Below are 13,878 nucleotides of genomic sequence, written 5' to 3'. Positions count from 1 at the left end.
TCCATCCATCCATCCATCCATCCATCCATCCATCCATCCATCCATCCATCCATCCATCCATCCATCCATCCATCCATCCATCCATCCATCCATCCATCCATCCATCCATCCATCCATCCATCCATCCATCCATCCATCCATCCATCCATCCATCCATCCATCCATCCATCCATCCATCCATCCATCCATCCATCCATCCATCCATCCATCCATCCATCCATCCATCCATCCATCCATCCATCCATCCATCCATCCATCCATCCATCCATCCATCCATCCATCCATCCATCCATCCATCCATCCATCCATCCATCCATCCATCCATCCATCCATCCATCCATCCATCCATCCATCCATCCATCCATCCATCCATCCATCCATCCATCCATCCATCCATCCATCCATCCATCCATCCATCCATCCATCCATCCATCCATCCATCCATCCATCCATCCATCCATCCATCCATCCATCCATCCATCCATCCATCCATCCATCCATCCATCCATCCATCCATCCATCCATCCATCCATCCATCCATCCATCCATCCATCCATCCATCCATCCATCCATCCATCCATCCATCCATCCATCCATCCATCCATCCATCCATCCATCCATCCATCCATCCATCCATCCATCCATCCATCCATCCATCCATCCATCCATCCATCCATCCATCCATCCATCCATCCATCCATCCATCCATCCATCCATCCATCCATCCATCCATCCATCCATCCATCCATCCATCCATCCATCCATCCATCCATCCATCCATCCATCCATCCATCCATCCATCCATCCATCCATCCATCCATCCATCCATCCATCCATCCATCCATCCATCCATCCATCCATCCATCCATCCATCCATCCATCCATCCATCCATCCATCCATCCATCCATCCATCCATCCATCCATCCATCCATCCATCCATCCATCCATCCATCCATCCATCCATCCATCCATCCATCCATCCATCCATCCATCCATCCATCCATCCATCCATCCATCCGTCCATCCGTCCATCCGTCCATCCGTCCGTCCCTCCGTCCGTCCGTCCCTCCGTCCCTCCGTCCGTCCCTCCGTCCGTCCGTCCGTCCGGAAAGCTGGGCATGCCCCCCTTTCTATCCGTCCGTCCGTCCGTCCGGAAAGCTGGGCATGCCCCCCTTTCTACCCCACTGATCACTGTTACGACCCATCTTGAGACCCGCGATGAAACGGTAGCGGCAATTTCGACGGGTCGTTTGACCCCCAAGATGACCCCACGGCTCGGTGCCAACGACTTTCTAGAAGGACCGACGACCGGGGAAAAAAAGGGTGCCCCTCGTCTAAAAAAAAAAAAAAAAACCCGGAACGAATCAGAGGAAGCCAGCGCAGCTGCGACTGCGACGTCAGCATGCCACACCTGTGTTCGATGGACGCGAGCTGCCAACACAATGCGACAGGGTTGCGGACTTATGCTTCCTCCTCGCCAGTTCCCACGGGTGGGCTCTACCACAGGTGTCTTCGTTGGCTGTGCTGTGTAGTGCCGATCTTTTGTGTCGCGATGAATTGCCGCCTGGTGAAAGGGCGGAGCCTTGGGCTATTTAACCTGCGACCAAAGTGGGCACGAACGCTCTGAACCTTGGGTAATAGGTTCATTCATTGGCTCTGGGTCCTGGGTGAAAGGCTCATCCAGTCGCTCGACGTCATGAACTCTTAATTTTTGATTCGTTGCTCTTCTTTTGTAAATTTATGTAAATAAGTGTCAGTTTCTTGCCATTAAACCTGCTTGTTTTCGTATTCCCCAGCCTCAGAAGTTCAGACCGTTTCCTCATCCTGTACGAGCCCCCATGGTGATGCAACAACTGGCCACGCTACCTCGAGCCGTAACAACTGGTGAACAACGGTGGGATCCGAAGCTTGGGATCCGAAGCCTGGGATCCGAAGCCTTGGGATCCAAAGACCCAACAACTGTGGATCAGCGACTGGGATCAGGCTACAAGCGACAACAACGTTCGGCCAGCGATAGTGCAGCTGTCTCGGGTCATGATCACGTGTGTGGGTGAGTGCTTGGCTTTTCCTCTGATGTGGACCAGGTTCTAAAAGAGGGTTAAAATTTAGAAGTGGTAGACACCTGTGCTTAAATCCTAGAGGTTTGGTATTTTTGCATAGTTGTTTTGGAAATAGCTCAGACTCATAACTATCATGGACCTACAGAAACTGCAGAAGCCGGACCTGTTGCTGTTGTGTGAGGAATTGGGGATTGAGACAAGGGGTTTGGCACGAAAACCCGCGATCATTCAGGCAATTACTGATTTGGGGGCAGATGATGAGGAGCTCAGTGAAGCATGGAGCCTCATCGAACAAAAAAAGGAAGAGCAGCTCAGACAGCAGGAAGAGCGAGAAAGAGAGGAAAAGTGGCGTCAGCGCGAACGTGAGAATGAAGAGAGAGAGAGAGAAAAAACTTTATTGTACAAGGAATTCGGGGCACGCCCCAGGGTCCCCGCACGACCCCACTGCACTCAAGTGTTTATGTTCCTAAGGTCCATAACTGGCAGCCCGGCCGGTTGCGATGGTCTGCACGGCCGGATCCTCCGAGCGCAGCAGGGTCTCCCAGTCCTCCCAGGTCTTGAGGTTCTCTAGGTCCCGCGGGGGAGGGTCCGCCGGGCAGAGGGCAAGGATGTGGAGGGAAGAGGCGAAGGGTTCTGGGCATAGGGCGCATGCTGGAGTGGGGAAGGAGGGATGATAGTGGGCTAGGGTAAGGGGTGAGGGAAGAGAGTGTGTCTGTAGTCTGCGCCAGAGCGTTACGTGTTTGTTATCTAGGGAGGGGTGGGGCGGGGGGGTAGAGCTGGCGTGAGGCTCTGTAGGCCTGCGTCAGCTTGCTGAATGAGTGCATGCGCTCCTTCGTGAATCCCCGATCCGAGGGCACCTGAGCCCGGTTTAAAGAACCTCGGGCTAAAAGGTTGGCGGCCTCGTTTCCGGGATTCCCGGAGTGCGCGGGCACCCATATCAGCTCCACTTGGCGGGGCGGGGGTGCATCGGGCGAGTCTAGCAAAACTACTGAAGCTAAAGGCTGAGCTCAGTAAGTTAGATATGGAGTTGAGCAAGAGGTTGGGCGGTTGTCCCCAGCAAGTGGTACCTCTTCTCAACAAGGAGGCAGATGAGATGGGTGAAACGATTCTGCAGCGGGAGATTGAACTCCATAAGTTAGAAGAGTTGAGCGAGAGGTCGGGCAGTTGTCCCCAGCAAGTAGTACCTCTTCTCAACAAGGAGGCAGGCGAGAAGTGTGAAACTATTCCGCAGAAAAGCCTCCGCGTGGAGAAAGAACAGGAAAAGCGAAACCTTTGCAAGGAAAAAGAAACGCTTACTGTTAGCCCTGAGACAGATGGCGCGTTGGCAGATGAGGCAGAGGTCCCGCGCCAGAAAGAATGCAGTGAGGTTCGGTGTGCACGCGATAACAGAACCAGAGAAGGGACACCGCTGGTGCAGCTGGCGAGCACTAGCAGTCAGGGAGTTGAGGCGGTACTAAGCGGCATAAAGAGCGAACCGGAATCGCCTGACGGCAGCAGTGAAGCGCCAGGCAAGAGCGCAACGTTCGCGGAAAATTGCCGTAAAGATGAGATTGATTCTGTAACCCGAAATGAGGATGCTGCTGCTTCCATAGGGAGACAGCAGGAAAATGAGATTTGGTGCTCAGACGAAACCACCGGAGTAGATTCGTCAGTTCATCCGTCGCCTAGCACTCAGAGTAAAGCACGAGTAGCGTCGCTACCCAAGAAACATCGCGAACGCGACAAGCGATTGAGAAAGGCTAGAGCAGGTGTTAATGCTGATGCGAGGGCCGGCAAATTAACTCGGGACAGCACCGCGAGAACTGTTGAGTGAAAGGGAAAACCCACAGTGTCATTTTCCCGAAGGCGGCTGGGCCCGATGAAAGCCAAGGTGACTGCCCTTGCGGGCCGAAAGAGGGACAGACGGCGTAGTCGTTGGACACGTGACGCATGCTACGCGTTACGAAGAATAGGGCTCGACAGCCACACAATAGGGCGCCGCAGAGAGCGAGTGAGTCAGAGGGGGACGCGACAAGCCGGGACAAAAAATGGAGAAGGCGCCCTTTCCGCAGTGATATGTTTTGCCGTACTAGTAGCGTGTCCCACCAGGCATCGGGTCCAGGATCACCGCCGCATTGCCGAAGGAGGAAGGAACGTGGGCCGGAGACAGGGAGTAGGGGAAGTGAAGGAAAAACTGTATTTACATTATTTACATAGAGCGGGACTGAGAATGGGTCTCAGTGGAAGGGGAACGTCTTCGTCAACCGTAGTCGACTGGAGCTAGCAGGCTTCTCTCGGCCACACTCACGGCCGAGTTAAATATCGTTCGGTTTCCCCAGATCCCTGGCTGGGGAATAATGGTCGACGAGCACTGTCCAATCGGATGGACCGAAGGGGACGTTCTTGTTACCACCCACGGCTGGGCAGGTGCGAGCTTTTCCACTCTCTCGCAGCTGGGTCGATGAGAGGGGGAGATGCCGACTCATCCAGCCCTGCGGGAAAGGAATCTCCCGAAGTCTTCCAGCAGGTGAATGAACTTGCTTCCCCGCCGATTGCCCAGAACGCGAGTCGGGGACACAGAATTCTTTAATTATCCGCCAGCTTGACCGGCGCCGGCACGTCGCCTCTGCTGTGGTCGCTCGGACAATACCTCCGGCGCGTCCCCGGCCTTCGCCGCTATAGTGGTCACCTCCGCTCAAGGAATTTCGCTGGGGTTCTGCTGACAATGGCCCTAGACATTCCTGCTACACTAATCCGCTGAGGCTCGGAGGGGCATTCCAAGCATCCCACTTCCCATGGTCGTCGCCAGGTTGTCGGCCTTGTTGATTGTTCACGGTAGCGGCTTGATCGGGCCCACGTGGTCCGAAGTACGGTCACAACAGCACGTCCGCCGCCCGAAGAGGTCTCGTAGTGGTTGCAGCCAACGCTGCTGCGCGCAGAGACCTGGAGCTGTGTCCGTTCGGCTTTTGGTCACAGCTGGGCCCAAAGGTTCTTCTTGCTTCGTTGACAACTGTAACGGTCTCAACCAGCAAGGCACACAGCCCAACAAGCAGAAAGCGCCAAACCGACTTTAAGAACTGCCAAGCTGTTTTCGGTCGACAGAGTCTGTTTAGAGAAAATGAGCTGTCGCGTGAAATTTACGTCCTCCTCCGAAAGTTTCCAAGTTTGACCAAACCAGAATACACAGAGCTTGTTTAGCCAAAAGGGAAAAATTTCCTAAAATTTTGGGGGGGTGCCGTAGCACGGTTTATGTCACAGAAAGCCACCACCCGTGAGAGCACAAAGGGAAGGTGGAGCTGCTGAACACACATACAAAACAGACAAAAATGATTCCCGCTAAAGCAAAAAACAAAATACAAATTTGCATAGCGGATTAACAACTGGGGAGTCAGGAAAGGGCATTACACGGGAAAGCTTCGGCTGAGGCCATCAGCGTTGCCATTACTCGCACCTTTCGGCAACGCATGTGAACTGAGTCCCGCAATGCCAAGCTCCGAAATTTCGCTCTCATTTCACATAGGAGAGTGTAATGAACAAAAGACAAAAAACAAGCATTAAACTCAATATGAGATTATGCGTCATATCCGCCCTTTGCGCGGCCGTGGTCCGACAGCTGCTTTAGCAGATGAGACATTACATAATGCTAGGAATTTCAGCTTGCATTTCTGTACAGGAGAGTTAAATGAACAAAAGAAACAAGCATTCAACTCAAGACGGGATTATTCCTCGCATCCGCCTACAAACAGTGTGGCGACTCAAGTAATTTACTGGTTCCTATCCTTCAGCCGCCCCCTGCGCGGCCGCGGTCCGATAGCTGCTCTAGCAGGTGCAACAGGACACAAGGCTAGGAATTTCAGCTTGGGACCCTTAACTGTTCCTCGTCCAAGTCTCGCGGTTCTGAAGTTTGGCTGACGCTCAGAAAGCAGAATGCGAGAAGGGAACGAACGAGTGCGAATGCCGTGCCAGCGTATCCGTCTCTCTCGGATTGGGTTCGCGCGTTGCGTTCTCTTCGCTTGTGTTCCCACGGGGCGGGTGCGAACTCTTGAGCACCGAGGTGCCAAATTGGGGCGGCTACGCGGTTCGGATTTCAGTCGAGCAGTCAACAAGAGCCGCACTTTCCCCTTTATTAACTCTTCCCGTTTGGCCACCTCTATACGCTGCCGCTCCGTGGAAACCCTCGCTGTTGGTTTGCGGGGCGCGTCACTAGCCATCGCGGAACCGTCACAGGTTAAGTCGTCGGCGTTCGCCTCATTGTCAGTTTGTGATCCAGCCTGCTCTGGCTCACTACCGTGAGAGTTTATAAGGGTTACAGGGCCACGTTTGCCCTCTTCAACTACGTGCTCTGCTGGCGCTGCGAATTCACGAGCCTTCGAAGTGGTAAGGACCTGCGCAGCATTATCTCCAAAACAAAGGCCTTTTTCTTTGGGCAGCATATCCAAGCGATTTGAGAAAATCGAGGGATATTGCATAGGCAGGTTTTGGGAGACGGCTGCCTTGGTTAGACGCAGCTCGAGCGGGCTCTCGATCGCGACGCGGGCAGAAAGTTGGTCGTGTTGGATACCTTTCCTATCCTTATACTGGCGGTACAGCAGGCCAGAACGGAGCTGGAAAGGTATGTTCTTCCGTGACACACCTATGTCACTTTGGGGACTCAAGTTGCGTAGAGATTGGTCTTTCTCTTGCTGAGCGGTGAACGTTTCTCTGTCCACACGAAGGAGTTCGAGAAAGCCATCTGAGTGGGGCAACACTAGATTCGTAATCAGTTCCTCACCTAGCCCCAGCTCATCACTTGCGCCTGCTTCGGAAGACTCACTATAGCCTGCACTATTGTCGGTACTATTTACCCCTGTGCTACCAGTGAGTAAGTCCTGGGCTGGCTCGTCATTAGGTAGCGCGGAGCCGTCACGGGTTAAGTCGCCTGCGTTCATCTCGTCGACAGTTTGCAATAAAGCCTGCTCTAGCTCATCACCGTGAGAATTTATCAGGCTTACAGGTTCAGGTTTGCCCTGTTCAACAACGTGCTCTGCTGCCGCTGCGAATTCACGAGCCTTCGAAATGGTGAGGACCTGCGCAGCGTTATCTCCAAAACAAAGGCCTTTTTCTTGGGGCAGCTTATCCAAGCGATTCGAGAAAATCGAGGGATGCTGCTTAGGCAGGTTTTGGGAGACGGCTGCCTCGGTCAGACGCACCTCGAGCGGGCTCTCGATCGCGACGCGGCCAGTTGGCAAAGAGACGCTGGTTTCATTGGAGCATAACTCATTTTCGGGTGTTCGGTCGCGAGCGGCTGTCGTTCCCTCATCGTTGAACTGATCATTGTTTCGAGGCAGCGCTGAGGCGCATTCCTCGCTTAGAATAGAACTTGCAGTTGCCTCCTTCAGCGCGCGACTGCTTTCTGGAGGATGACATTTTTGCGCTGCGCCTAAGTCTTTCTGGGTTGAAAGGGAAATCTGCGCGGCATCGCGCTTTTCAGCTAACGCCGCGCTCTGGCTTGGAGCTCCACAGTCGCTATCAGGTTTGCCTTCTTCAACTACGTGCTCTGCTGGCGCTGCGAATTCACGAGCCTTCGAAGTGGTAAGGACCTGCGCAGCGTTATCTCCAAAACAAAGGCCTTTTTCTTGGGGCAGCTTATCCAAGCGATTCGAGAAAATCGAGGGATGCTGCTTAGGCAGGTTTTGGGAGACGGCTGCCTCGGTCAGACGCACCTCGAGCGGGCTCTCGATCGCGACGCGGCCAGTTGGCAAAGAGACGCTGGTTTCATTGGAGCATAACTCATTTTCGGGTGTTCGGTCGCGAGCGGCTGTCGTTCCCTCATCGTTGAACTGATCATTGTTTCGAGGCAGCGCTGAGGCGCATTCCTCGCTTAGAATAGAACTTGCAGTTGCCTCCTTCAGCGCGCGACTGCTTTCTGGAGGATGACATTTTTGCGCTGCGCCTAAGTCTTTCTGGGTTGAAAGGGAAATCTGCGCGGCATCGCGCTTTTCAGCTAACGCCGCGCTCTGGCTTGGAGCTCCACAGTCGCTATCAGGTTTGCCTTCTTCAACTACGTGCTCTGCTGGCGCTGCGAATTCACGAGCCTTCGAAGTGGTAAGGACCTGCGCAGCGTTATCTCCAAAACAAAGGCCTTTTTCTTTGGGCAGCATATCCAAGCGATTTGAGCAAATCGAGGGTTGCTGCTTAGGCAGGTTTTGGGAGATGGCTGCCTCGGTCAGACGCACCCCGAGCGGGCTCTCGTTTGCGACGCGGGCAATGGGCAAAGACACGCAGTTTTCATTCACGATTATAATTTCACTTCGCGCCGAAACCTCCTGATTTAATGTCGAATTCCTCTCGGCGCGCTTCGCCAGTAAAATTTGCAACTCCAAACGCATTAAAGCAAGTTGCTTTTCATCGGCTTCTTTGAGACGAAGGCGTTCTTTTTCTATCCTGTCAGCCTCCTCCTTAGCGGCTTCCTTGCGGTAAAGGCGTTCTTTTTCTATCCTGTCAGCCTCCTCCTTAGCGGCTTCTTTGCGGTAAAGGCGTTCTTTTTCTATCCTGTCAGCCTCCTCCTTAGCGGCTTCCTTGCGGCAAAGGCGTTCTTTTTCAATCCTGTCAGCCTCCTTCTTAGCGGCTTCCTTGCGGTAAAGGCGTTCTTTTTCAACCCTGACGGCCTTCTCCTTGCGTTTATTTTCAACCCTGTCGGCCTCCTCCTTAGCGCTCCTGATTCCCTCCTGAATAACTTCCCAGGTCTCCCAAATTTTGTCACCCTCCTCCTTAGCACCACATTCCTTAATAGCCTCAATCAGCTGCGGCTTTCTGTGACTTTTCCTGGCCTCAATACCCAGCTTTTCACACAGCAACATCAACTCTGGCTTCTTTAGCTTGCTCAAATCCATGGCAACTTCCGAACGAGGACTTTCATAAAATAAGCTGCTACGTGAAATGCTTAAGCGAGCACGTGCAGAAAAACAATCTACAGGTAGTGATAAATTTCCAGAGTTATCAAGCCTGGCAGATTCTTAAAGAAAGTCAAGCGCTCACCACTGCTGAAGCCAGGACCAAGCGTGGAAGATCCCACCGCTGCCACCAGTTGATATATTTCGCCGTGCTAGTAGCGTGTCCCACCAGGCATCGGATCCAGGATCACCGCCGCATTGCCGAAGGAGGAAGGAACGTGGGCCGGAGACGGGGAGTAGGGGAAGTGAAGGAAAAACTGTATTTACATTATTTACATAGAGCGGGACTGAGAATGGCTCTCAGTGGAAGGGGAACGTCTTCGTCAACCGTAGTCGACTGGAGCTAGCAGGCTTCTCTCGGCCACACTCACGGCCGAGTTAAATATCGTTCGGTTTCCCCAGATCCCTGGCTGGGGAATAATGGTCGACGAGCACTGTCCAATCGGATGGACCGAAGGGGACGTTCTTGTTACCACCCACGGCTGGGCAGGTGCGAGCTTTTCCACACTCTCGCAGCTGGGTCGATGAGAGGGGGAGATGCCGACTCATCCAGCCCTGCGGGAAAGGAATCTCCCGAAGTCTTCTAGCAGGTGAATGAACTTGCTTCCCCGCCGATTGCCCCGAACGCGAGTCGGGGACACAGAATTCTTCAATTATCCGCCAGCGTGACCGGCGCCGGCACGTCGCCTCTGCTGTGGTCGCTCGGACAATACCTCCGGCGCGTCCCCGGCCTTCGCCGCTATAGTGGTCACCTCCGCTCAAGGAATTTCGCTGGGGTTCTGCTGACAATGGCCCTAGACATTCCTGCTACACTAATCCGCTGAGGCTCGGAGGGGCATTCCAAGCATCCCACTTCCCATGGTCGTCGGTAGGTTGTCGGCCTTGTTGATTGTTCACGGTAGCGGCTTGATCGGGCCCACGTGGTCCGAAGTACGGTCACAACAGCAGTAGGTCGCGCGGAGGCGGAACCAATCAACCCCGCAGTTTTCTTGAAGCACCTGCTTGTGGACCGGCCATCTGACCACGGCCTCGCAGGGCGCGGCTGAAGAATGTCCAATTCGGGGAATAAGTGTTTGCCTTTTTTTGGTTGCATTTACTCACTGTAAAAAACCGGGACAGGGGTGAAGGCAAACACAGTTTCAAGTTTTAATGGTAGTGGTGAGTGGTTTTTGTAAACTAGATGATTTTCGCTCAGTTTGCTGCTTTTGATTTTATAAAGTACGTGCAAGAAGGGTACATTGCATGAAAATGCGGATGCGCTTAGCTGTTCTTTCTAAGCTGTCCGGAATGCTCTTTAAGAACCAAAATTGCGACTAATAGTTTTTTCGTGCGGTTTTGAAAGTGAATGTGTACAGTAGCAGGTTCGGTTTTTCTCAGCTTGCGTGGGTCGTGGGAAGTGTCAGTGTGAGCTTTTCTCCAACGGCTATACTACCGAAATTGAATCCCTCTTTTGGAATTGGTTTGCTCGGAGGGAGGTTGAGTGCTCGCTTGCGCATGTGGTTGAAGTTTCAGAGACGCCTCAAAAAATTTGGCCGACGTAATAGAAGACCACGTTGCGAGCGGCAGAGGGCTTCTGGCGTACTTCTGCGAGCACTTAGCCTAAGTCGTCTCTTCGTGCAGCAGCGATGACTGCTACCCGCCGAGACTCGTCTGGCGGGGGAGGTAGCTGTTACGACCCATCTTGAGACCCGCGATGAAACGGTGGTGGATTCAACAGTAGCGGCAATTTCGACGGGCCGTTTGACCCCCAAGATGACCCCACAGCTCGGTGCCAACGACCTTCTAGAAGGACCGACGACCGCGGAAAAAAAGGGTGCCCCTCGTCTAAAAAAAAAAAAAACCTGGAACGAATCAGAGGAAGCCAGCGCAGCTGCGACTGCGACGACATCATGCCACACCTGTGTTCGATGGACGCGAGCTGCCAACACAGTGCGACAGGGATGCGGACTTACGCTCCCTCCTCGCCAGTTCCCACGGGTGGGCTCTACCACAGGTGTCTTCGTTGGCTGTGCTGTGTAGTGCCGATTTTTTGTGTCGCGATGAATTGCCGCCTGGTGAAAGGGCGAAGCCTTGGGCTATTTAACCTGCGACCAAAGTGGGCACGAACGCTCTGAACCTTGGGTAATAGGTTCATCCATTGGCTCTGGGCCCTGGGTAAAAGGCTCATCCAGTCGCTCGACGTCATGAACTCTTAAGTTTGATTCCTTGCTCTTCTTTTGCAAATGTATGTAAATAAGTGTCTTAGTTTCTTGCCATTAAACCTGCTTGTTTTTCGTTCCCCAAATCCGAAGTCTGGGCCCCGTAACATCACTCAGACAGCCTTGCTATAGTCTCTGGCGCGAATGCGTACATCCCAGGACCCTGGGAGGCAACCATGTGGTGTTACTTCAGCAGTAAAGAAGGGGCAGCTTGAAGAAACTCTAATATCACGCAAAAAAATGAAAGGACCTAACTTGCGACAGCTCCAGCTCACGCGCGTGCGCCAGCGAGCTTTACGATCCCAAAAATTGATACGCGCACAAGCTCTGAGCACCCTGAACTGTCTTCGTTAACAAAGCGGATCTGCGCATGGGCTATACTTTTCCGGGTCCTTCGTTTTTTGCTATCGCTGAAAATAAATCTATGCGCTTCCGAAATGTCATTGTTCAGTGCGCAATCGCCGAATTGTCTAATCTAATAGCTTCCTTCGACCATTGCTTCGACGGCACAAAAGCGGCGCCGACACCGCACGGCACTGCCTGCGCGCATACCGGCGCAGATATAACCGCTTATGCCAACGCACCGCGCAGTCACAGAGAGCAGAGCAGTCGTCGTACGCGAGCTCTTCTGCGCGCTGCTGAAACTGTGACTACTGAGCTCAAGGCCAGCCATGAACGCTGCCGCGGGCGCTCGGAACAAGACCAGCAGGGTTCCGGTAGAGAGCAAGCCAACTGGGAAGGCTCAAAAGACTGGGAAGGCTCAAAAGACTGGGAAGGCGACGACAGCTGGAGCGGCGGCGAAAGAGAACCAGCGGGGCGTTCTCTACTCGCCCCCCTGCACGAGGTCCCAGAAGGAAGGGTTTGAAAGGCAGTTGAAAGACCAGGAGCCTCTGCCTGGCAGGACTCCGAGAGGACGACCAGGGGTCGAAGCGTGCCGTCCAGCTCTCACGGATTTAGTGAACGTTGCTCGGTCGAACGCACCCAAGAAACCTGCGCCGCCTCGTAAAGAACCGGGAGCGCCATCTCTGCCAGCGACACCACCAATGCTGAGGAGAGCTGCCGGTGTGTCCAAGAAGTACAGGGCAGTGCAGAAGTCTCAACAATGGGTGAGTGCTCCGACAGCTGCAAACATATATTACTGTCTCGTATCTAGTCCCTTGGCAGTGCACCGTATCGAATTCATAATTCTAATTCACTATGTACTGCCATCCCACCATATTTGCTACGGCTACCCTTATGTAGTGCATTTCGAACATCATTGTTGTCGTTCCACATGTTCCTCGCGTTTTTCTTTTCTCATGCTTCTTCCTTGCCTTGTTACGGCCATCTAGCATCAAGGAGAACAGGCGACTTGTGGTTGATGTATTCACTGCTTCCTGCTGATAAGCGGATAATGCAAGCACTGTAGGCAACGGCTTTCAGTGCAGTGTGTGGTTGGCTCGTGAGCGTAGGGCACTTGTGGAAGCTTTCGCCTTGCTTTTCTTTCTTCCTTCCTTCCGCCAGAAGCAGTGAGATGATCTTGAATTTCGGCGTCGTTACTAAGCTTTCATTCTCGCACACACTGAACAAAAAATGAACGATAATATCAGTGCCCGGCTTAGTGCATGCTGCGGGGTTTAGTCACAATATTATAAAAAAGATACTTCGTTGCGTCACGCACATATGCCAGCAGGCCCATAGGGCAGTTTGCGGCAGTCAAATTCGTGGTGACCATGCAAGGCTTGTGCGCCAGTGGCCATGCCTCAATTTAAGTTAGGATCATGCTGTTAAACTCACTGGCTTTTTCCGTCGTGTTTTGTCTTCCTGGTCGCAGCTGCTTTGGAAGCTGCGGAACACAGTTCGGTCGTTCTAGACATGTTTTGCCCTACGTACAGGCTCATTGTTTCCTTCATCTCGATATTTTTGTGGGTTCAGCCAGCCCTACTGGCAGCTTTGAGCTTGGTAACATGGTCCAAGCACCGAGTCGAGCTGAGCACTGAATTCACAGTATTGTGTGTTGTCTTTCGCAGGACCCGGCCAACACTCCGGTTTCGAAAGCTTCGCAGTTCAGGTTTGGTCGCAATGGCACTCCCTACCCGAAGTCGGTCCCATTGCCTAAAGCTTCGCAGTTCAGGTTTGGTCGCAATGGCACTCCCTACCCGAAGTCGGTCCCATTGCCTTCGGACACGAGCACATCTGACGACGACTAACTCACAAGCGCGCGCACACACGTAGAGCGGCAATGATTTTTAATATTTAAGCCTTTTTTAACTCTGAACGCATGTACGTGCAGTTGAATAAACCTTTTTTAAGCGCTGCGCAATTTTGAAGTTTGTCTCGTTGTTTTCATTGTTCTCTCTGCCAGTGTGAATCAGTCGGAACGCATGTCTACTGCGGTTGCACCCAGCGTTTGGCGTTTATACATGCATTTTTTTTTTCGTAAGCGCATTTTGAAATTTCATGGCGCAGCTGCGCACCAACCTCGCCGTCCCTTGAGTGCTAGCGTTGCACGTTTCAAGGCCACTGTGAGGGATTTGCAAAATCTCTTACTTTAGGAGCGAGCGTTGAAAGGAAAGGACCGGTAAAAGTAAAAAGTCAATGTCCAAGTGAAGATCAGCAAACCTCTGTTTGCTGACCTCTGTTGCAGTCAGTCAGCTCTTGTCAGGGATGACGGGAACGATCCATATGACATTCGTGATGCACGTTAGGAGAAGCAAGGCTTTATCTGA

At 52.9% G+C, this 13,878-nt stretch overlaps 1 protein-coding gene across 1 annotated transcript; it reads left to right on the top strand.

The window, feature by feature from the left end:
• Positions 1–11,638: 11,638 nt before the first annotated feature.
• Positions 11,639–13,359, top strand: LOC149369454 (uncharacterized). Its single transcript, XM_089571175.1, has 2 exons — positions 11,639–12,276; positions 13,279–13,359. The coding sequence occupies exons 1-2, from the start codon at positions 11,842–11,844 to the stop codon at positions 13,357–13,359; spliced, it is 516 nt and encodes a 171-aa protein (XP_089427301.1). The 5' UTR covers positions 11,639–11,841.
• The last annotated feature ends 519 nt before the right edge of the window (positions 13,360–13,878 follow it).

This window comes from Amblyomma mixtum, chromosome 1 (genome assembly GCF_055824585.1).
Source record: "Amblyomma mixtum isolate Tamu chromosome 1, ASM5582458v1, whole genome shotgun sequence".
Classification (NCBI taxonomy): domain Eukaryota; kingdom Metazoa; phylum Arthropoda; class Arachnida; order Ixodida; family Ixodidae; genus Amblyomma; species Amblyomma mixtum.
This window is presented reverse-complemented; position numbering and strand designations above follow the sequence as displayed.